General features: G+C 32.5%; 1 protein-coding gene across 1 annotated transcript in view; it reads right to left on the bottom strand.

Annotated features, from left to right (window-relative positions):
- The window catches only part of LOC148272974 (uncharacterized), a gene marked incomplete at its 3' end in the record, with an annotated part of 152,908 nt that extends 129,479 nt beyond the window's left edge, over positions 1-23,429 (bottom strand). The window contains exons 1-2 of the mRNA XM_088239320.1: positions 23,312-23,429; positions 19,541-21,265 (exon numbers count right to left, since the gene is read on the bottom strand). Coding sequence (XP_088095446.1) covers positions 19,541-21,265; positions 23,312-23,429 — 1,843 coding nt within the window. The remainder of the gene's footprint in view (positions 1-19,540; positions 21,266-23,311) is intronic.
- Between the last annotated feature and the right edge of the window lie 2,608 nt (positions 23,430-26,037).

Here is a 26,037-nt window from a genome sequence, read left to right on the forward strand (position 1 = left end):
CTTAATTGCCTTTTACAAAACATATAATATAAACATTATTGGGTTAATTATTTTTTAAAAAAGCAAACGTTTTCTTCTGCCGAAGATTTAAAAAGAAAAATTAAATTAAAGAAAATTAGCCACTAGTAAAAGAAATTGGTAAACAATATGATTGAGGAGCAGCATGGATTTAGGACAGCCAAATCAACGACGACCAATTTGCTTTCTTTTACTGATACTATTTTTACAGCGTTCGAGAATAATCTTCAAGCTGATGTACTGTATACAGACTTCTCCAAGGCCTTTGACAAAGTTGATCACAACATTTTATGTGCTAAACTTCGTGCTGTAGGCATTAGAGATCCCTTTTTATCGTTTTTAAAATCCTACCTCTCACATAGAAAACAAAGTGTAAAAATCAATAACTTCATATCAAATAGCTTCCTAGTAACTTTTGGTGTACCACAGGGTGCCCACTTGGCCCCTCTTCTATTTAATCTGTTTGTTAATGATGCTGCTAATGTTTTTTCTTTTACAAAATTCTGGCTTTTTGCTGACGATAACAAGATACTTAAGCTAATTAAAAATATTGATGACTGTGTCAGACTCCAAGAAGACATAAATGCATTTCATACTTGGTGCAAAACTAATAACATGGAACTTAACATCGATAAATGCAAAATTATTTCATACCATAAATGTAAACATCCTTTTATTTTTGATTATAAACTTAATGGCCAAGTTCTTTCGATTGTCACCTCTATAAGAGATCTTGGAGTGATCCTAGATAATAAACTAACTTTTCTGGAACACTTTGATAATATAGTAAACAGATCCTTAAAAATTTTAGGCTTTATTAATAGAACTACGTCTGATTTCCAAAGTATGCTTACACTTAAAACACTTTATTGCTCTTTAGTTCGCCCTATTCTTGAATATGCATCTGTAATCTGGTCCCCTCATTATGCTGTTCATATCAAGCGCCTTGAATCAGTTCAACATCGTTTTATAAGAAAAATTGCATGGAAGATGGGATTGGAAAGAGGAGACTATTCATATTCTGATATGGAGAGGTTTTTAAGCATATCAAGTCTTGAAAAACGCAGATGCATTGCAGATATAATCTGCATGTATAAAATTATGAACTGTCTCATTGATGCCCCTGAAATTTTGCAAAAGATTCTTTTTAACGTTCCCACCCGTAGACTAAGAAATAATGAAATGCTTTTCCTCGGTCACTACAGGACCAATTATGGTGCACAGTCGCCTTTGCCCAGAATGATCAGGCGGGTGAACGATCATCAAGATCTTGATTATTATGGTGTAAGGATGTCTTTCTTTACAAATCAGCTAAAGAATCTGTATAGTTAGCCTATGCTTTTTACTTAATCTAAAAAATCTATCATCTGTCTTTGCTGCTTATTTCTGTTCCTTATATTTTTTTATTCCTTTGTAAAAATTTCTTTTAATTGTAATGTTTATAATGGACTTTGTCCGTAAATAAATAAATAAATAAATAAATAAATAAATAAATAAGTAATTTGATTATCTGGAACATGAAGGTAAGATAAATAGTCTTACGCTTCAAATGCCAGTCCAAGGTCTGTATTACAATGCGAAGTTAACAATTAATTTTAGTTTTATCTATAAAGCATAATTAAGTTTTTTGTATGAAAAATAGAATATGCACAATTTTTCTGAAACATATTAAATTATAGGTTATCTATGAAGATACTTTTTTTTCATACAAATATATAATTTTTTGTGCATAAATATTTATTTTACTTTAAAGGCAGTCTAAGATAACTCAGTCAACTTTAAATTGTAATTTCTCCTCTACTACGATGAAATATTCCTGTTAGAATTTTTTTTAAATTAATAGTTCACGTCCATTCTGCCAGAAATCGAACCCAGAAACTCAAGAATAATAGACAAACGCGTCAACCACTGAACGAGATGGACTTATCTTTACTCAATTTCCTTATTCAGGAGCTTTACCTGAGACTATCGAGCATTGGAAAGAAAACACTCGTCCTGGCTACTGATTCTATTTCACACAGAGAACTGAATCTTATGTAAAATATAAGCAAATCCAGTGTGAAATAGGTGTGATCACCTTATTTTTTGATAAACTTGGACATAGGTAGTCGGAATATTATTATTAATTGGTTCATTAATCATATTCAATTGATTGCTTGTTCTAGGGATCTGTGTAAGAAACTTCAATTTATAAAACTTATTTAATATACTACGTGAAATTAAATGACATTTATTACAGTTTTTATTCAGTATTTTATTTTTTAATACTGTTCCTCCCTAAAAACGGGACACGCTCTTGTTCTGAAGAGGGACTTAGACTGAGTTAATACGTAAGTACAAGTATAATGAAAATAAAATAATAAAAATATAATACATTGACATTTTCCACTAGTCCATAAGTTGCAAGGTATTCCTTTAATTTTTATATTTTATTTTCTTAATTTCTTTAAGGGGGCTATTTTTGTATTATTGTTTTGTATGTCCAAATAAACTGAATTTTGCTGGAATTGTTCAGTATGACATGTGTATTCCTCTTATTATTTGGTTTGTTTTTTTTTTGTATCATAACGTACAATTTATACTCTATTTTAATAAAAACAATAAGTAAACACAGCACAACTAATACTATTTTGAATATCATAAACTTTTCTCCTCTCACAAATTTAAAATACACATTTGGTCATGATATTCACAATTTCAAAACGCATTACTCAGGGAATCTTCATGTGTCTAAGTTTCGCTTATAATAATAATAAACTTATTGGATAATTTAAATTTGGTAAAAACTCATAATATTTTCAAATAATCTATTACCAAATTAAAATACTTGATTTGTAAAAGTTAAATAATTACGATGTTATCTTATTGGGAATTGTAAGTAAATAATACAAATCGAAAAAAAAACTTTTAATTATTACAAAGTAAATCAAAAATGATTCTGGATTAAAAATTATGTGGAAATATACTCAAGTATCAAAATTTTAACCAACTAATTTTCTAATAAGCAACAGTTTGAAAATGGTTCTTCGTAGCCAAACAGCTGTCATAATAAAAACACTAATAGAATAATAAACTTAACCTTTATATTTCAAATGTTTAAATATACAAATTTAAATGTTTCAAGACCGATGTAATTTTGTTCATATGATGCATGTTTTTCAGTTTAAATATTTTAAATAACCTGTAAATTATATTGTGATGTGCAACTACGTAAGTCAGGTTGCGAAGGTCAAATTTGAAGTGCAAAAATAATGTTTACTGTTCATGCTACCGGAATAAGTTCTGATTTGTAATTTTAACCTTATCTGTTACAAGCCTTGAACCAATATTAATTATTTAGATAAAAAATTGCCCTAGAGAGCTTTGTTATTCTAGGTAAAATATAAAGGTACAGCTGAAAGTAAGGTTGTACTTACCATTTGTAAGCAGGTATAGACCTTTTCCATTTCCTTGGGAGAAAAATCTTCAAGGATCCGCTAGGCGGTGCTACAATTTGAATCCAATTTCATAACTAAACATTCACTTGAGCACTTATTTATTTTTAAATAAAATTGTGACATTAATCCATTTTTTTTAAATACGAGTATTTCTTTGTTATTTTCCACGAACACGGTATCGATAATTTTCCTAGTAACGTTCAAAACCACTGATTTGCTTAGTTACATTTTTTCCACTCATTCGGTGGTTTAAGCGTACTGATTTTTAATACACTATTTGTTTACCAAATTGCTCGAGATATTCTAGTAATAAACATAGAAAACGAGTTCATGTATTGGACCATTTTCATGAAAATTCTGATAATTTTTCTAAAGGAATTTTCACTACTTTTTTTAAACTATCACTGGCACAAGAGATTTAAAAAGTGTGTTTTAGTCATATTCGTACGAAAATCACAAGGTATCACCGAAGGATCAGGTGTATTTATAAAATGTGAAGGAAATGTCACTCGAGATTATTTTTCACTTTCACATTTCACGGAGGCTTTAGAGGAATTTTCACTCGTTCTGTGGGCTCTTAGCGAGACGGCTCGGCAGCCAGGGCTTGCTGGAAAGCTCTAGGGGTAGCGAGGAAACAGTCCGAGTGGAGGTAAACAAACATGGCTCAGCCTACCTCGCAACAGATGACAGGAATTGCCTCGCCCCACGCTGCCAGCGAAGAAAAATGGCAACAAAAACCACTCGAATTGACAGGTACACGACCCAAACAATAAGTCCCTTCGTGCGATAGGACGTCGCAGGGTCGCAACAAGTGACTAAAGCAACCGAGTAATTTTATTGTTTAGCTAAAAACTAGTAAAACCGCAGCTCTGTATCGCTGTTTTCCCTCACAACGCGATCACATGTAGATTTCCTTCGTTCACGAGGGCAGAGCGGGACCAAAACATGTAGCTGTCATTTTCTAGGGAGCGGTCGGTAAGCGTAGCGACCTGCCGTACCGACGCGGTACAGATTCGCGCGCCCCACCCTCCGCGGTCGATATGAACTCCGACGGTATATTTTGGCGGTTATTTTTCTCAAAGTTCGCGTCTGTATGTACTTTCCTCACGTGAGAAGTAACAGTTTCCGTGACTGACACGTGGTTCTCGATAATATGTCACTCTCGATAACGCGCCCGTAAAAGCCTTCGTAAATCAAATTCCAATCACTATTGACATGAGCGCGCTGTAAGCAGTAATGACGGGTACTTACGACCCATATGGTTGACCGCGTACTGACCACATATATAGTGATTACTTTGGAAACTTAAAAATAACTAAATTAATTTTGACGGTGTGCTATAAAGATTAGATACTGATCATTTTCTTAAATGCCCTTGAATATTAGCATATTCCTGCGCTGTAAACTATTGACTTTACATTTTCTTTTTTGAAAGCTTTTGAAAGAATTTTTTCCAATAAGTAATGAGTTTAAATATATAAAATACAGATTATTAAGCGATAAAAACCATACACAAGTATATTTGTAGAATATATTTCCACTATAAATAATAATCCTGAGTTACGTGTTAGGTATATTATAATATATGAGTATATGTGTGTGTATATATATGTATATATATATATATACTGAATTTACCCTATCAAAAAAACCTTTGTTCTCATCACCTGCCTACATTAGTTTTCTATTAATATAACCGTTGGTTGTAAAATATTGCTTTTAGCAATAAGGCTACCGACGTGCATTAATTTTTGTACTTAAAATTTAAATAAAATATTTAATTAATAAGTTTATTAAGAAACGTATTAATTAACATAGTACCGAAGAAAATTTAGATATTACACTTTAAAAATAAATATGTTTTAAGGCCGCATTTCCTATTGTATAACAGTCGAGGATAGCCGACTGTTTCCTGCTAGAAACTAAATATTTGTAAACATCTGGCAATTACTAGTTCTGATGTTCGGAATGAAAACTTTGATCATATGGGAGTTGAATGAATGTGAAGAATTGCATGAAAATGTTGATTATACGGTGTCTCAAAACCTACTTGAATTGAACTTGAAAAAATTAATCACATACTGCAGTTGAATTTTGAGGGTGTTTTCTTTTCAAAGTAAATTATGGACACGAAATTTGCATGTAGAACACAACATCCTACAAACGCCCGCCTTTGCTTTGTTAGCAAACGTTCACCCTTTTAACGAAATTTTTGATCGCATTTTGACATTATCGCGGATAAATTTCATTAGTAACTCGTCGAATTTCCATTATGAGCTCCAAAACTGTTGCCCCGGAATTTGAATACACTTTTCTCATCAGAAGCTCCAAAAGAAAAAAAGTCCAGAGGTGTCAGATTACGTGATTCGGGTGGCCAGTTGACTTCTCCCTGCAATAACTGCATTGTTTCTGCCGCAGTGAGGCAGGTTGCACCATCTTGTCAAAACCGAGTGTCATTAACACCAGTGGCTCAATTATGAACGCTATTTTCATCTGTTTATATCGAGACGGTATACTTAACTTCTGTACCATCTGTATCTTACCCCGGTATGTTCTACTTACTTGTCATATCGACATCATATGATCGAAACAAGCCAATGAAATGACCGCAAACAATTAGTACGCGTTCCTTACGTCATTAACATTTAAAATAGTTATTATTTTAATTTTAAATCGGCTTCTGTAATAAAAAGTGTTCACTTCAAAGCGATTATAAACTCCAATAAATCCCAATCCAAGCAAAAAATGCTTGCTTGAACATGAATTTTGCAAAACTTTTGAAAATCACCTAGACGGTACGCTTAACGATCCTCTGTATGTATCTACCGGTCGACTACAAAGCCGTCGCCCTTAACATTTCGATACATACACTCGAAAAGATAGTAAAACAGGTGGAAAAAATGTAATAACTAAATTATTTTTTTCAGAGTGGTAATTTTCTAGCGCCTAGATACTTTTATTTGATAATAGGACAGAACCTAGCGACATTATTTTCACATCTAGGCGTTTGTTTTGTTAGAGTGACAGTTATGTTGGAATTTAATTCGACTTCAAAACTTACTTATTTCTCTCTCATATTTTTAATAGACTTGTGATGTTTGTGACTTGTGACTTGTGAATGAAAAATTTTAATAAATTATAGTTAAAGGAAAAATTGCTCGGTGGAGCAAAGTTTTTAACACTTTCAATGCGTAGATAAACGTATCGAGGGGTTCTAGACCCGTCGCTATAAAATGATGTACTTACATCAAAACTTGATGGGAGGGGGGTATTGGTATTTTATCTTTGTAGTCGGTCGGGAGACTTTCATCTTCAACTATGACGTCATACTGAAGCTATGTCATTTTAGAGCGTAGATATGTGTACCGTGACGAACGTTTCCCCTTGATTCATATCGATGTACCTACCCAAAAGTTGAAGGTGGGGGGTCGGTAGTGTATCTTTATAATCACAAGAAGAAATTTATCTTCAACTATACCGTCAAGGTGAAGGTATGACGTCTTTATCTTCCCATCATAATCGAGGCCCAGTATCATCCAACGCAAGCCACAAAAAGTTATTTAACAAGTCGCAATAACAAAGACCATTGACGGTAACGGCATTGCCAGTTGCATTCTCAAAAAACTACGGGCCAATTATTCCGCCAGTCCAAAATCCACACCACGCGGCCACACACGGTGGGTGCATTGATGGATCACTCGTGGGTTTTCAGTCCCCCAAATTCGATAGTTCGGTTTATTGAAGTTACCATCAAGTTGAAAGTGCGCCTCATCGCTTAAGACGATTTAAAAAAAAATCATTATCGACTTGTTGATGCCCCATTATCCAATTGACGAACGATCGGTGCTGCGCGTGGTCTTTTGGCTTTAGATGTTGTGTTAATAGAATCTTGTAAGCGTGCATATCGAGCCATAATCGGCGGAATAAAGTAAGCGACGAATAGTGAAATGTGCAAGAGAAGGTTTTTTAAATTTTTGTTCCATATATTTTTTTTCAAATGATTCGGTAAATGGGATTTATGATTTATATATTAATGGTTGGTTACTGCCAATACTGAAATGACAGCCAAATTGTTAAAATGCCTTCCGCTTTTAAGATAGTGGCGGCAGCGCTGTTTTGCCAATAACTCTGACAGTGGTGCGAGCTAGCGTAACCGTATCCATTGTTGTCGGAAGAGTGGAATTATGCGGAGTAATACATATAAAACTATAATTGGCCTATAATTTCGATTTATTTGTAAATATTGTATTTTTGAAAATATAATGGTTCTTGTTTTCTTTTAATAAATAAAATAAATATCCTTAAATTTGGCAGGTGAATTTTATAGAGCTATGACGTGTTTAACACTTGTGCAGGGGGCAATAAGGAACACTTTTCCTTAAAAAAACGCCATTCGCCAAAAACGTCGCTTACGTTGTTCTGCCGATTATGGCTCGATATGCAAGTACAGGTTTTTAGTCAAAATTATCTAGACGTTTGATTTTCAACAACAATAACGAATGGACGTGGATGGGAGTTCGTGTAAACTTTCTCTAATTGACGCAATGTTTTCAAAGTTCGACCCGTGCGAGGATGGCCACTTACTTTGACATCCTGAACGAAGCCAACAGTTTCAAATTTATTAATTAAATTATCCGCAGCAGCTCAAGGTGGTGCATAATGATGACTGAAAAATATGCGACATTTTTGAACGGTCTCCGTAAAGTTCTCACCATTTTTACAATTTCTATGCGTCGCTCGACTAAAAAACGCATAACTTTACCTCGAACTTTGTCGATGAAAACGCCTAAATATTCTCGTTCACACAACGAAAATTATTCAAATTTCAAAATCCAAGTTAGGTTTTAAGACACCCAATATTTGATTAAAATGGACAGTCAAATAGATTGTGAAAAAGGTGTATCTTAAAATGATAATTGGAAGAAAAATATGGTGTAATAATAAGGGATTATAAATATAAAATTTAAAAAAAGGATATACATATTTATTTTGTTGGTTTTTGAGCAAGTTAGGTAGTGAGTTTAGAGCGATCATTATTTTAGGAAGTAAGATGACAAAATGCAACATTTAAAAGAAAAACGGGATCTTGGAGGATGTCTTGACTTGACTTATTTAAATGTCAAATTTACGATAAAAGAGGAGATGCAAATTAAACACGGGTTTGAATCAATAAGAAAGTCAACTAGTTTTTTTTTTGTTGATATTTGTTAGTTGACTATTAAACTAAGCCAAAAAAAACAAAAATATTTATTGTAACGTCCCTTTGTGAGAAGTGTGAAAAATGTCTAATTTTGATAAAATAAGAGAATGTCAATACTCAATGTATTAACAGATTTCAAAGATTAACAAAAAAAATTAACCTCAATTAAATAGAAAAATGAATGGTGCCTTTATTGGTTGACAGCTACGCTATGTGCATCGTTGTGAGAAAATATAAAAAGTGAGCCGAAAAAATAAAAGCAGATCAAATCCATCACAAAATATACGCTATTTAAAAGTGTCGCTTAACCAGTAAATATTAGAATCTCTCCAAAATGTGGACAATAATTATGTCCGACCTTTGCAAAAGATGTGTGAAGAATCAAGATAAAAAATAGGATTCAAAATTTAAATAATCTCGGAGCCTCAATAATAACGGTGTATTGCTCATTAAAATATGTAGACCAGGTAATTGCAAAATAACAAACGCATTTTCTCGAAATTACAATTTTATTCTAACAATCAAAAATTATAAAGTGTTGTGCGTTTACCTAGCTAAATATAAAATCTAGAAGTCTAAACTGCAAAGGTAATAAATATTTGATTCTTGACACCAATCATCCACTTTAAATTCCTCAAATCTTCTTTGTAAACATTCAAAGTTTATTTCTGTTCCAAATAGCCGGAGTATTTTGTGAAAGGTTTCAGTTTTTAAAAGTACATCCGGCTAAAATTTAAGCGTAAGCCACAGCTGTCCGCGTCATTCCTCTAAATAAAACTCCGACCGACTTTATTGTCGTCTATACGGCATCGGGTTAAACAATTCATATTTTATACCTAAAAAAATACGTAATTTGTCAAGATTTAGACAGATGTAATGATGATCCATTATAAAAATAAAGGTAGTATACCATTTATTTTAAATATAGAATATAAAAGGGGGTTTTTAGGAAGCCTATGGACAAAAATATATCATTAGATTACGTGTTCTGGAAAATCGAAACGACAATACAATTGCAAATTCAATTACATAGTACTTACATGCCGTAAGGCATCGATGCTCCCACGGTATAAAAAAAACTACATCTAAGATTTTATTAAGTTGCACGTTTATTCACGAATTTCGCTTGTCACGGGCGGTCTTAGCTTTTCAAAAATGCCCGGTCTGACGTGGTATTGCAATGTTTGAATTTTAACGTACCAAAAAAATATTATTTGGACCCGTGCTTACTTACTCGCTGCTTAAATGGGGCAAGATGAAATATAATCGTTACAATATGCGTCATAATAATTTCGCAGAAAACTCGAAATATTATGAAATAATTTTATAAATACTACCATGATATTCATAATGAAATTTGAACATTTAATTTGTATTTGCAATTTTTAAAATATGTAATTGGGTTATTTTTTACGTTTACTATAGGAATATTCCTCTGACGTTTCGCGATCTGGCCCTAAACACCGTATATAATAGCGTATATTAATTATTTAAACAAAATTTTGTTTTCTTATATTGCATGTACCAAAATATTAATATAATGATTCATAAAGATTTTATCATTTTGTAAGTATTACTAAATTAATTGAGCTCTTTAGTTGTGTACTTATGTTATTTTCATATAGATTTCCGAACATTAGATTACACAGATGTTATTAAAGCGGTTATAAATCCAGCCTTTATCTGAACAAAATGCTTAACCACTAATTGTTGAACATTACGAACAAACATAATTCTTCCCTTAAGGGGTAATACGAGTAACAATGCAAGGAGAGATTACTCTGACAAGCCACAAATGGGATCCTATTACGTAGATCGTATCTAAGAATACCTTTAAACGTAACAGGTAGCACGCCAGATAAAGTCATCTCGGGGGCCTGAAAATTTCGAACACGCGAGCGAAGAGAAAAAAAACACAGTTTGACATGATGATAATTTGACAAAAATACTAGTATATATAAACAGTGCGTGACTGTGTACCATGGGTGGCCAAAGCGTCGACCGCGATCAACCGGTCGACCGCATATTCACTCACCTCGCGCCTGTCTGATCCAAATGAGAATCAATTTGTTCAGTTTCAATTTTTGGAATTTACTTTGTGAAGAAAATTTTCTTGTTTGTTTTTTTTTTGGTAAACAAGCAGTATGTACATAAAATAGAGTCTTTTTTAGTATTTTATGTTATATATAAATGTAAAAGAAAAGCAATATTTTTTTATTATTTATTAATAATAATAAATTAAATATCGGCTTCTCTCAATATTTCTATAATTTTTGACCTAAATTTACATAAATTGTCATAAAAAATAGCAGCCTCGATAAATATTTTGTTATATTGGTCGCATATTCTTGGTATTTTAGATTATTTTTAATAGTTTGTTGACGCGTTTTCCGTGTAAAACAGAAAATTTTGTCTTGTCGGTCTAGATGGGACATGAAATGGAAGTCTTTTAAAAAGGTCAGGAGAATCAATTTAATTGTTTATAAATTTGTATAAAAATACCTGGTCTAACATTATTCTTCGATTTTTAAAAGAGTTTATTCCATGATACTGCATACTTTGTAGAGATATAAGGCGTGTTTGTTATTTTTGTAGGATCAATTTTTCACTGCAAATCTACATTTTCTACAATGAATCCAAACAAAACAGAACATAGCAAATCTCCACCTTATGGCTGAACCAAGACTACAATAGGGAAACAACAAAGAAATATTAAGGATGAAAATATAAAAACACTAAAAAATGAAAAACATTTGAAAACTCAACCACAACAAAATAATAATGCTCTCAAAGAAAGGCTCTCAAATATTTCGATTACTGCTGTTGGTCCAGCTAAAGCCAAAAATACATTAAATGCTGTTAAAAATTTACGTAAACAGGTTTCATATTCCGTTGAGCAGACAAAAACACTAGGCATTAAGTATGGAAGCTTTGCATTAACGTTATTTCAAACGAAAAAAATATCTGGTATTTTGTAGGGAAAATTCTAATGATCGATAGCAAAAGTGAAAAATATCAAGTTGAAACAAAAATGTCTAATTGGACCTGTGAAATAATCAGTAATGACATAATTAAGGTTCTAAAACCCCGAACGTCGCATAGACGATAACAATTATTATTTGAGAAGATCTATCCACGGCTGCATAAGCTCTACATATACCTAAATATATATTTTTTATTAACTAAGTCAAACAAAATTAATTTTTGGAACAGGCTGGGCCTTGTTATATGGAGACTATTCTAACCAGAGGGCGCTGCGTATAAATCTTCTAATTTACTAGTTTTAAATAGATTCCATGGTATTAAATATGCATTTTTATATGTGTCGGCTGTGTATGTATTTGTTGGTCTCGTGGTGTAATGGTCAACGTGTTTGCTTACCATGCAAGAGGTCTCGGGTTCGATTTCCGACATATTTGATATGAAATATTTATTCAAAAGGGTGTTTTCGTGTCTTCGTCAGGACACTAATTACACTTAAATGTAAACTTACACTAAAGGAAAAAACGTAATATGGTCAATTTTGAATCTAGATAAAAGTGTCATAAAATAGATTCTTCCATAAATGATGAACGACTAATTGAAATTGAACTTATTAAATACACAGGACCAACAATAGACAGACAATTGACATGGACAATTCATATCAATAATTTAATCGGGCTGTGGTTCCGTGGCTAGTGTTGCGGACTCACCAACTTGATTTCTATTTTCTAAAAGTGATTTATTTACAACTCTTTGAAATGGTCACCAAAATTGAAATACTTGGGTAAATGTTAAAAACGCTAATATTTCTTTGAAAAATAAAAAAAAAATAGCAAAGTGGCGACATCAAAATCAAAAACTCCAAATATACAAATATTGAAAAATATCTAATGTATAAAGCTTACGTAAAATTTGGAATATGTTATTTATAACAACTATGACAAACATGAAAGTAAAATAACATAACGAGACTAAAAAAACAGCAAAATCAAATGTTAAACTGAGTATATGACCTCCTTTATCTTACATCAACTAAAAAACTCCTGAAGCAAACTAAACAGTTAAATGCGACTAAACTTTTTCAACCAAAATCGGTAAGTGGTTATATATAAGGTGTTAACATAAGTTGAATCCGTTTTTTTTTTAAATTTAAAAACCACACCAAAGGAAAAACAAACTGGTAAATAATATACGTAATTCAAATGAACATTTTCTGCCATACAAGATTCTGTATTTGCGTTAACGTTACTTATATTATTTTATTTGATTTCAAGCCTTCAATATGGTATGTCAAGTAGATACAAGTAAGCATTTTCGACGCCTCTTTCTGTTTGCGTTCAATTGAATAAAGGAATAAAGTTGCCGGAGCTGGTTGCTATATTTTCCCAGTGATGCTATGAATAATTTACTAATTTGTTGTAAAATAATGAAGGAGAATACATTATTGACTAGTTTTTCGTGTTCTCTTATTCTCCTCAATTCGAAAAAAAAATAAAAGTTACTTATTTTAAGACCGAATACAATTTTTCACTAAAATTTATTTTTCTATGCATCATTAGATTTTATCTAACTTCAAAGAACACAAGTTTTATTTTTGAAAAATTTAATTCATCAAACATAGAATACTTAGTTAATTAACATTTTAATAAGAATCCAATGGTTAAAAGGTGTAAAATTTCTGATTTCATAGTTTTTCAATTCAATTTACACACCCAATTTTCCATGCTATAGTTTATCACTGATTTTTCATCATTTACTGCGTAACGATTTGATGTTCATTTATTTATTATTTGAAAATAGCACAAAAGTATGTACTCAAGGCTCTGCTTGGGGTCCCTATCAGAACACCGACAACGGAGGTGTTTGAACAAGAAGGTGTTCTGGACGTCAGGCAACTGTACGCTAGGGCACTTCTCGTTCACACACATAAAAATAGTGGCAGCAAATATAATACAATCTATGAAATAATATAAAAATAGAGACAACTATAGGTGCCACCTAAAATTACAACATCGTTTGGTCAGAGAAGTTACGTGTATCTTGCTCCCAAAATTTACAACACTCTACCTCTTCATTTAAAATTGAATATAAATAAACAAAGATTTTATTTATTTGTTAAAAAATGGCTTCTGAATTTGGGTCCTGAAAACTGCCTTGAGATGGTCACTCCACCAAAAAAGTAGTCTATTCGAACTCGGAATTATTGTTGCAAGTCTGCTATTAATGTTTTGTGCTTTTGTCAATACAGTGTTATTTATTGTAATATATTATATTTATCATGTGCTAGAACATAAAATAAAAATAATGTTAATTAATTTCTTGACAAGGGTTATGCCCGTGTAGTGTTTATATAAAAAAGAAACAATATAATGGTTTATGTGGAATAAATAAATTTAAAAAATTTTAAATAATTTTTTTTTTAAAGGGATTGAAAAAATTCAATCGAGCACTTAGCGGAATGAAACAATGTTTGCTTGTTACACTTGTGATCACACTCTTCTCCAAATTGTTCGGAACTTGGATAAGAGAGAGGTGTTCCTCCTCATCTCCACAGATTAAAGGAGGTTGATGTATCGAGGTAATTTAGCGACACTACCGAGCCGGAGAAATCTCCATTATTTGAACATTTTCAATTGCTATTTTCACGTGAACGCAAAAAAGTATACAACTGACAGAAAAACATGTTTACCTTTTTCACTTTAAGAGTAGAATAAATAATTAAAAACCCAAAAAAATATTAAATTATGCGTAAAAGAAATACAATATTAAAAATAATCAGAAAGTAGTCATCATCATCAACCAAACTTGCATAAAAAATTAAAAAGTCTATTTTGGTCCACTGATATATATTTTATATACGAACGACTTATTTTATATATGACAATTTTTAATTTTACAGGAATAAATATAATGTATGCTTACAACATAAGACTATTATACAAAAAGCAAACGGACGCATTAACAAACAAAGAAATAAACAAAAGTCTTAATATGTTGAATAAATGGACCAACATAAACTTACTTACACTTAGTGAAAAAAAAAGAAATATTATAAACGGTTTTTTTAATTGAGAAAATAATACCATAAAATAGATGCTCACATAAACGATGGACGGCTTATTGAAAGCGAACGCATTAAATACTCAAGACTCACAATAAACAGACAGTTGACATGGACAATTCATATTAATTAGAAAAATAGCAACAATATCTCATCTACGATCTCTCTCACTTCATTATAATATGTAAAGCTTAGAATTTCATTTACCTTTCTGATCATGGTCTTTTACTTCGTTTTTTTCAGGAGATAACACTTTCCATTCCTCAACATTGTACATTATTTTTTAGCTATTTCTTTTTTCTTCTAGATTTTGGAAGGAGCTACTTTTTCATGTAAAAAATGCTAATGTAACATAAAAATGCTAACTTCAGCAGTGAATTTTTACGCACTATAGATATTTACCATTGGGTGTCCCGTTTTTTGTTTTTATAAAAATAGTTATTATGGAAACTAGAACCAGTTTTATCTGCTGTCTTTGGGCGCACAGTATAAAAATAAAACGGTTTTTGAAAAATACAAAGCGTTCCGATACAGACAATTTTATTCTGATTCCCTTGTTAAAAAAAATACAGTGCGGAAAATGAAAACGAAACGTCGATTTTGTGTATTTTAACAAAAGATCTGACATGCAGTGACAGAAAAAAAGTTCGAATACCTATTTATGAAAATTCTCTGTAATTACAATTTTCATAAACCAAAACACAAAAATAATAATATATCCTTTTATATCTTTTGGAGTAAATACAATAATTTATATCAAACTTTAGATTGTGTTCGCGAATCTATTTACAAGTATGTACTCAAATCTAGCAAAAGCAAAGCATTGCCTGGTTCAGCTCGGACAATATATAGTTCAAATACGTGGGTAGTTAATTTAATAAAACTTTTATCACAAATACATTATATAAAGCAATGTTTAGTTTAGATAAGAAAATGGTTTGAAAATATTACAAAATTTTATATTTACATTTTTTTTTTAAAACAGAAAAAACATAATCATAGAAAACATAAATTAGGGCTATAAAATGATTATATAAACCAGCCAATGAAAGAATAATATAATCCCTGGTAATGCCTTGACTTCTATCGAATTTTTATAAAATGTTTCTCCATCACGTCTAAAATTTCTATTTCTATATTACCCCAAATATAACTCGATGTTTTTTACCCAAAATGTTTTTCTAAAAAAAATATTTTACGTTATATTCGTTTAAAGATTAGTACTTTTTTTCTTTCATTCTTGCTCCAAATAAAGTATAGGCCGCGTTATATTCGAGGCCGTGTTATATTCGAACGAATACGGTATTAGGGGGTTTTCTGGTTTGATGGGTTCAAAAACTCGTTTTTTTTTTCATAAATTGTTTTCTCAATATATCTTAAATATGTTTAAGTGATTTTTTTAAATTTGAAGCCATTATAAAGATACAGCGGTTAGAAGAGGCAGGTATTCGGAGCGTTGGTATGAGTTGTAACTGCATTTGAAACTTCAAAGGTGTTTTTCTCCATACTATGTTTTTCAAACTTTCCTCCATTATATCTTGAGAATGGCTTGGCCGATACCCTTTAAATTTATAGAGTCGACTCAACATATATAGACTAAATGAAATTCGAGTTCTTTGTTCCAAAATCTGTCAAAAATCCAATTATAAATATTTTCTTTTCATAATAGTCCATTTTGTAGATATAAGCTTACAAATTAAAACACCGCCAATTTTTTTACTTTCAAATAAGCCAATTAGCTAATTTTGTGGAGGGAGTGAGCGTCCATTTTTTAAAGGGAGGTGTCTTCAGAGCGCTAACTAACTAGTTACTTTTGTTTTAATAAATATTTTTAACTAAAAGTTTATTTGTATACTCTTAAAACACTTATTAATAAATTTTTTAAACTCCAAAGTTCTATCTCTTAATTGCTTTTCACAAAAAAATCCCAAAAAATGCATGAAAATCCGACAATCAAACCAGAGAACCTCCCTTATTCAATCAATATGGAGCACGGAAAGATAAATTTCAATTTTGTTTATTAATACATATTCTGTGTTCAGTAACAACAATCTTTAAACATAGGTACTTTTTTCATTTTTCATACTTTAAAAAAATTATTCCATTTACTTGATATTACAATTTTAAATCTTTTCCTACAGACAAAACACACTCAAAACAAAACTCAGTACAAAAACAATTCACGGACAGTATATACTTGTAATGCCGTATTAAATAGACTCAGGGCCTCGATTATGATGGGAAGATAAAGACGTCATACCTTCACCTTGACGGTATAGTTGAAGATAAATTCCTTCTTGTGATTATAAAGATACACTACCGACCCCCCCCCCCTTTTGGGTAGGTGCATCGATATGAATCAAGGGGAAGCGTTCGTCACGGTACACATATCTACGCTCTAAAATGACATAGCTTCAGTATGGCGTCATATGGGGAGATAAAAGTATCCCGACCGACTACAAAGGTATAGTACCAATACCCCCCTCATCAAGTTTTGATGTAAGTACATCATTTTATACCGACTGGTCTAGAACCCCTCGATACGTTCATCTACGCATTGAAAGCGTTAAAAACATTGCTCTACCGAGCAATTTTTCCTTTGATTATGATTTATTAAAATTTTTCATCGTTTTGAGGTTGGCACTTTTTTTCTTAAAAGTCTATTAAAAATATAAGAGAGAAATAAGTAAGTTTTGAAGTCGAATTAAATTCCAACGTAACTGTCATTCTAACAAAACAAACGCCTAGATGTGAAAATAATGTCGCTAGGTTCTGTCCTATTAACAAATAAGAGTATCTGGGCGCTAGAAAGTTACCACTCTTAAAAAACAATTTAGCTATTATATTTTTTCCATCTGTTTTACTATCTTTTCGAGTGTTTGTATCGAAACGTTAAAGAAGACGGCTTTGTAGTCGACCGGTAGATACTTACAAACAATCGTTAAGTGTACCGTCTAGGTGATTTCCAAAATTCATGCCAAATTCATGTTGATGATGAATGACGTAAGGAACGCGGACTAATTGTTTGCGGTCATTCCATTGGCTTGTTTCGATCATATGATGTCGATGACAAGGAGGTAGAACATACCGAGGTAGATACAGATAGTACAGAAGTTAAGTATACCGTCTCGATATATACAGATGAAAATATCGTTCATAATCGAGGCACTGGTGTTAATGACACTTGGTTTTGACAAGATGGTGCAACCTGCCTCACTGCGGCAGAAACAATGCAGTTGCTTTATGATTTTTTGTTTTATTAATCCTGTAAAATATTTTATTATTTAATTTGATTTTCACATCAAAAAAAATAAATTATACTTCTACTGAATATGTTGTATTTTTTTTAGGTAAAATTTTGGTTTCTAAGTCTTAGGTAAAAAGTATTGTATGCGTTTTTTATAAAATAGTGCTTTATGATTTTCTTGTTATATTTATCCTTTAAAATATTTTATTATATAATTCAATTTTTACATTTATTTTTTAAATGTTTTAAATTTTTTTTAATGTGTTATATAATTTTTAGGTTAAATTTTTGTTCCTAAATCTCAGGTAAAAAGTATGGTATGCGTTTATTATACCAAATTTGTTTGTATAAGTAAAAGTCATTTTTGACGTTTATGTAAATAAAACAAAAATAAAATAAAAAACTGAAAAAAACATTAAAGTTAATGTAAAATTTTCCAAAATTATTTTCAGGAAAAAATCTTCCAGAGATGATAAAACTTTCGTTAATTTGCCTAGCAAAATACTTCCTTCAAATAATAATACTTGAATGTTTTTTATATTTTTGTATAACCTTGGGGCATTTGCAATCGGCGAAATACAAAAATCTCACATTCACCATTATAATATTTTGAAGATCGAGCGATTACGAAGATACCTAGCCCCTGCCCCTGTATCTTTAAATTTTGGGCAGGAACATCGATATGAACCAAGGGGACGCATACCTCACGGTACATATATTTACCCACTAAAGTGACATACCGTCACTATGACGATATAATTGAAGACAAATTCTCCTGAGCGATCACTAAAATACACCATCGATCTCGTATTTTCATGTTTTGAGGTAAGTATATCGATAAGTTCTAAAAGCTCAAGTAACCGTCGGTACATATCTAAGCATATAAAGTTACAAATAAATTATCATAAATTATAAATATTGGCACTATAAAAAATATAAATTCATTTATTTTGATTTATTAAACCAACCCATAGAGCCGGCATTTTAATTCTAAAGTAAAAAGATAGACAAGAAGTATACCGTCTTTAGAATTGTCAATTGTTATATAAAATCATGTTCAAGCGAGCACTTCTTGCTTTAATTGAAATTTATTTTAATTTTCAATCGTTTTGAAGAACCAGCTTTTTATTACAGAAACTTATTTAAAATACGAAAGAAAAATACTAAAATAATTATATTTGAGCATTAAACGTAAAGTTTCAGCGCCATCTATTCGTTGAATTTGATCATATGACGTTTGAGATGACGCATGACGCCATAAAAGCACGTATCGACATGTCGGTGGATCGAAATTCGCCACACCGAGGTCAATAAAGATAGTAGAAAAATTAAGTAAACCGTCTCGATATGTACCGATGAAGATAGCGTTTATAATTGAGGCCCAGAGCCGCATACCGTAAAAAAATCATTTTTTTAGAAATATATATATATTTTTTTTTAATTTAAAAAAGATTCAGTGTTGTCAGTTATATTCATTAAATAAAAATAATAATAAATAATTTTAATAAATAATAAATGATTTTGTCAAAACACATTTAACACATAAAAATAAATCAATAACAAATGTTACAGCAGAGAAAAATAAAACTTACCAGTTTGAGTGCTGGAGTCGAAGAAAGTACTCGTTGTCTCCACTGTCATGGTGCCAATAGTTCCATCGGTGATTTGTGCACAGGAGTCCCTTCTTCCGCGATATCTGCCACTGTCATCACTCTGGGAACTCTGTCTTCGGAAGTTTCTACATCTGATCATCTCTTCGGTTGTACTTTGTCTCCTGAACCCTCGAGCGATAAGGATTTCTTCAGTAGTTGACTGTCGTCTTATAGCGGGGCGGTGCTCCTGAGGTGGAGGTGGGACAGCTCTATTACAAGGACTTGGATCTCGACTAGAATTACAACTACTGGAGTCGGGAGATCTTGGTTGTCCAGGAATGGGAGTTCTATTTCCTCCTGCTATCGATGTGGATTGTCTCCTGAGACGACCTCTTCTGTTACGAGCAACTGGACTCAAATCTCTTTCAGTACTTCTGTCTGGACTCAAGTGCGTTCTTGAATCACGTCTACTTCGTGATGCTGAGTCCGGGCTCAGACTATCTCTTCTAGCTTTTCTACCAGATTCATCTACATCGGGACTTAATGTCGGTTGACTACCACGTCGCCCCCAAGTGCCTGGTGGCAGACAGCTTTCGTCGTAAGTAGTAGCTTGTCTTTGAAGCCTGCTCATTTTACTAGAACGATCGGGACTAGCGTGTGAGCGAGAGTCTCTTCGAGTCAGTCTGTGACCACATTGTGTGGTCGAATCTCTCCTACTTGATAATAATGGGTGACTTATAGTAGGGGTTGTAGCTTGTGTCGATGGAGCTGTGGGGGATGTAGGAGGTGGCGTCACACTGGACATTATTATTGTCGGAGGCGGTAATGCTTGGCAACTACTATCACTTGTTGCTGGTTTTCCGGGTGCCGTGTGAACAGTAACCACAGTTATATTAGGAGAACCTGAAGGTTGTATAGTGAGCGAAGGTCCACTGCTTGGTTGGAGAGTAACAGATGGTCCGGAGTTAGGATGTAGAGACATCGAAGTTCCTGTACCGGAAGATCGCATAGAACAAGATGGACCAGCCGCTTGTTGTATATTAAATGAAGGTGGTGGAGTGGGGCTAATAGAACCATTCTGTCCAGAAGCTGGAGAAATAGAATCTAAAGCTGAACGTTCTCTGAAATGTTGCATATCACCAACAGTTCTAGAATCACGTCTTTTCTTTTGCGCCGCAACTATTTTTGGAGGCGGTGGCGTCGTAGTCGAGTCTCTTCTCCCGCTTTTGTAGCTTTCACCACTTCCCCTTCTAGAATCCCTTCTCCCACTTCGGGAGGAATCCCCGGATCCTCTTCTACATTTTTCCCTTTCCTTTTCTCTATCTTTTTCTCTCTCTCTAGGATCTTTACCGATAATGATAGTCGTACTCTCTCTTCTCGACCAAAGCTTGGCGAGATCAGATCTAAATTCCGAAATTTGAGTTTGTTGAGAGTCTCTTCTGGATTTAGAAGTCATCGATTTGATGCCAGAGTCAGCGCTGGACTCTCTACGTTTTCTGAGCAAAGATATGTTGGTTGTAGTAGTAGTAGTAGTAGCGGGTGGAGTGGGAGTAGGTGGCTGTTCTGTCGTGGTCTGACGGCCCCAAGGAAGAGAGCGCGCAAGGTCGGCCAAGGTCTCCCGCCGGCACAGGGGAGCCTTGCTGGCCTTGGCCTTGGGCCCCCCTCCCCATTCCCGTAAGATGTCTGTCAGCTGTGCGAGGGACGAGCGACGTCTCCGCTGTGTGCCTGGAAAAGAATTTCTAACTGAAATTTCTTACTCAGGCAACGTTTCAAAAATAAACACAATACATGCTCTCAAGAATCGTTTTACATTATATTTTAAAAATAACGTTTGCAGTTTTACTTTTAAATGAACATGGGTGTTAACATTGCAAGGCAAGGGATGTAATATGTATAACCTGAGACATTGTTAGCAGAACAAATGACTCCCTTTAACTTGTTGTCTGCTTATTGTCGAATAAATATTTATTAAGTTAGAAAGTTGAACAGAATACCGCACGAAACTTTATTGCTCTATATGTATGAACTTTACCGAGATGCTTAAACCCTTACGTAGAGTAGATATAGTACTTATATTTTCTTCAATTACTCACATAAGTGAACAAGAGCACGCCAAACGTAAAAAGGTGGTTTGAGCATATAAATTTAAACTCTCAAAGTTTGTTTGTTTGAGTGATAATAATTTCTCGGCAAAAAAACTCAAATGACTGACGGTTAAGTTAATAATTTATGTACGTATTTTTTAAATATAAAGACGTACTTAGCCAAAACAATGAAAAAAAACTTTACATAATATAATTATGCCATCTAATAAAGGTAATAACCACTAACGTGACAACACTCTAACTTATAAATGAGATTCGAAGAGCAAAAAGAAGGGCCACTAATCAATTACAAAAGAGTGAAAAAAGAATATAGGTACTGTACAATAATTAAAATGCTATAATTTCATGTTTAATTTTCCTTAGTTAGTTCTTTACTTTCTGCTAATTTTATGTATCTATATTTTCTTCACTTGTGTACAGGTGTTTTGTATTTTGTTTAGTTATAATTGTTATTTAATATTATTTTATACTTTGTTAAAAGCGTAAGCCGTCGGAATAAATCAATAAGATGCATATTTATGTCACCATTAGGATAAGATTTACAATTCTTTGGCATTTAGGTTAAAAGGTACTAGTCACAATTACCTGATTTTGCCGGGAAGCCATTCAAAGTATTTTACTGGTTTTATTGTTTTGTTAATATATATATGTGTATGTGCTTTTAATTTTTTTATTCTTTCAGATATTAAATTACACTTTGTAACAAGTAAATAAGGACTATTAAATTACTTCTATTTTAAAATATTCTCAACATGTTTTCATAAACTTAACTGTTCGTTCATTCATTATTCCCTTTTTGCATCTAATTGTGCATAGGGCACTGCATTGGTACACCAATATCAGCGTATCTTGATCATTTTTGTAAGATGAAGGTAAGATGCCACAGGTACCAGTCCAGAGACTATGAAATATTTTAGTGTAAAAACACCCTTTTTAATCAATATTTCATATCAACCATGTCGGGAATCGAACCCGAGACCTCTTGAATGGTAGACAAACGCGCTGACTATTACACCACTCGATCTTTTAAACTTTGACTCTTTTATAACTGCTACCTATTTTTGTTTATAAATTTTATTCTTTATTTTGCATTATCATAAGCTAATTTGTTTTGGCGTTTCATGTATAATTTTTTTTGTGTCATCTTAAAATAAACTTTAAATGCGTGAACTTCAGAATAAAATACATGAAGCGTATTTTATTTTTTGTCATATTTGCTTTTTTCATGTTGTTAAAGGCAATTTTCATGTACGTTAATAGTTTGGTGTTATTAAAAGTTGTATCCGTTTTTTACAAAAAATTAAAAACAAGCGCCATAAATAAAACAAAATGGTGAAGCTTGTAAGTAATTTAAATGAAAAAAAATTGCCCTACAAGATGTTGTGATTGCTTTACCGTTACATTTATAATTTTAGTTGATAAAAAGCCTTCAAAATGGAATGTCAAGTAGACAAGAGTGAGTTTTTTTTAAACATCGTTCACAGACTTAAATCCTCAGATGCAGTGTAAGGTATATGGTGGGTAAGCAAGATGACATCTTCAGTAATAGATTTATAAAACTGACTGTGTACATTTAGCTTGTTTAGTTACTTTCTCTCATCGACGTCCTTATTACAAGTCACCGAAATGTTTCGCTTGGCCGCAATGACCAAGAAAGATGACTTACCTGGCCTGGGCGGGGACGAGTCCGCGGGCGGCGACACGCAGCAGACCTGGGCCGAAGAGTCGCGCCGGCCGCCCAGCCGCTGGCGGATGGTGCTCTCTTCCAGCTGCTCGCGCACCATGTCGTCCCAGCCATTCCCGCCTGACCACACCAGACCCACCTGGTGGGACAGGATCGGCAGGTTGCACACGAAGCATATTGCCGTCATCGTCCTGGACAGAAAGAACTAGCCATTAGCGACACGGAGATTATCCGACCATTATTCGGTAGTCAAAGATTAACTATAATGCCTTTTTTATGATTTATGTTAACATTTATGTGTGTATATATTTTATGCATATATTTTTTAAATAACAGGTATTATAACTAGGAGCAAAATATAAATACTAATTATAAATTAAACAAATTCCTTATCTATGTATAATAGTGGTCAACATGCTTTTTGTATCATATACCAATAAATGGACGTAATAAAGTGCTTTTTTTTGTTTTAAAATTATCATTTGAAATTTCTCCATCACCCACAAAATTTCGTCAAGCCATTGACAATACTCCCGATTCTTCAAATAGAAGTTTCTGAATGATGAAAAGTTTGAGGATATATTGAATCCGTTAGAGAATTTATTCTTAAGGAAAGTCAAAATGCTTGAATATCAAGCAGTTAAGAATGCAGAAAGTGTTGAAATGTTTGAAATTATAAATGCTTGTTTTTTGGAAACCTTGCGTGATGGGGAAAAACTAATATCATTATACAGAGTAAAACACTATCATATATTCTTTATTCTGAGACAAAAAAAGCTTTTTTTGTTGCTCAGTGTGATCAACCTGGATCCCGTAATGTTTGTCTACTGTATTGATTTTTCATGTATCGTTTTATTTCTGGTTTTATGTTAGTATATGATTGTTTCGTTTCAATTTAATAAGCCAACATAACGTGTTCACAATAGACTTAGTCCGTAAATGGATTAAAATGAAAATGAATAATTTAATTTCAATTAAAAGTTAAATGTATCAGTTGTTTAAAATATCTGACATAAGAGCATTATTTCAACATTTTATTTGGTTAAGAAGTGAGAAATAAATACCAGTTGCAAATACCTACTAAAATCCATTTCATTCAATAAAAAAAAGCGATTACAACAAAAATGTTATAAATAAATAAATGAAATTAAACATAGACCATGGACCAGTTGTTGGCATTTGACCGTAAATAATGCAAATTATAACGGAAATAATCAAGTAATTCAACGAGAGTCGAACTGTCAAAATGTGAATGCCATTTTAGGCGGGATTACGGATTGCAACCTAGCGGACGAAAATAGACGCTATAAAGAAGATTGCCAGCAATTAGAAAACAAAAACCCAACATTGTGATTTGATTTATTACATTATAACACACGCGTTAATTCCCGATGTCATTGAATAATTTATTTTAACCCTTTTTACTTTCCTTCTTTATAAAGTTTGATGTTTCGTTCTATGTTTTATATTATTTAGACCGTTATTTTGTTACTTCATTATTTATTTTAATTTATACTTTATATACCATACGTAAATTATTATTAAAATTGAATTTTTGTACTACATATTCCTTAATTTTAATGATATAACTATTTTGTAAACAGGTTTATGTTTGTGACTTCAAAGTCATGATTTATTTTATATTACTTTTATATGTTTTTATTGTTATTTCTTTTATTTGGATGATTTTTTTTTGTTGTAACATATGTTATCATTTTTATAAAAGTATTCCATGTTATTCATTGTATTTGGTTTTTTTTAAATTGTATCATTTGTAATTATTAATTAACTTTTTTTTTGTTAGTTATTATTAGTCGGCCTCGTGGTGTAAAGGTTAGCGCGTTTGCCTACCATGCAAGAGGTCTCGGGTTTGATTCCCGACATGGTTGACATGGAATATTTATTTAAAGGGTGTTTTCACACGAGAATATTTCATAGCCCCTGGACTGGTACCTGAAGCGTAAGACTGATTATCATGATCCTTCATGTAGCAAAAAATGGTCAAGATACGGTGCGATTGGCGCACCAATTCAGTGCCCTATACACCATATGGTTCGGAAAGGGAAAGATGATGATGATTAATTTTTATGGCTTAACACGGGCACAGCCTTAAAAGCCATAATATTTTGGTGAATATGTGTACAAATGTAATTTGAAATGAATAAATGAATAAATGATGGGAAAAATTAAATCGCAAAGTTAGTGCTCGTTTGAACATACCGTCTCAAATTTTAACTTATAATTTTTAAGGTTAATATATATTTCACAAGTGGATTTAGTCAAATGGTTACTTTAAAATTCATCAAATATGGACTTTTATTTGAACTTTCAAATGTTCATCTTGTCATACATGCCCATCGATTGACTGTATCTGCTTTTGACATGATCCGGATAAATGGATTTTGGTTTCTCTTGTCATGTCAAACCTTTCTTGACGGTTCTCTGCCTACATTACCATTCCCTCTTGCTGTCAATGTTTTCCCATTATGTCGTCATAAGTTTATACCACGCGATCGGATCATCTTAGTGATTCATTGTATATTAGTATTACTTACACAGATTGGCATTCTGGTAAAATTGTATTATTCGTTATCCTGTCATACATTAATATCTAACACGTTCGTCAAAGAAATTGCATTTAAGATTCGTTCACTTTGTTTTTTTTCCATTGCCGCCAATTTCATTTTTTATATTTGTATTTATTTATT

This window comes from Micrasema longulum, unplaced genomic scaffold, assembly GCF_059751315.1.
Source record: "Micrasema longulum isolate JH-2025_06_02 unplaced genomic scaffold, ASM5975131v1 h1tg002133l, whole genome shotgun sequence".
In the NCBI taxonomy this organism is placed as follows: Eukaryota; Metazoa; Arthropoda; class Insecta; order Trichoptera; family Brachycentridae; genus Micrasema; species Micrasema longulum.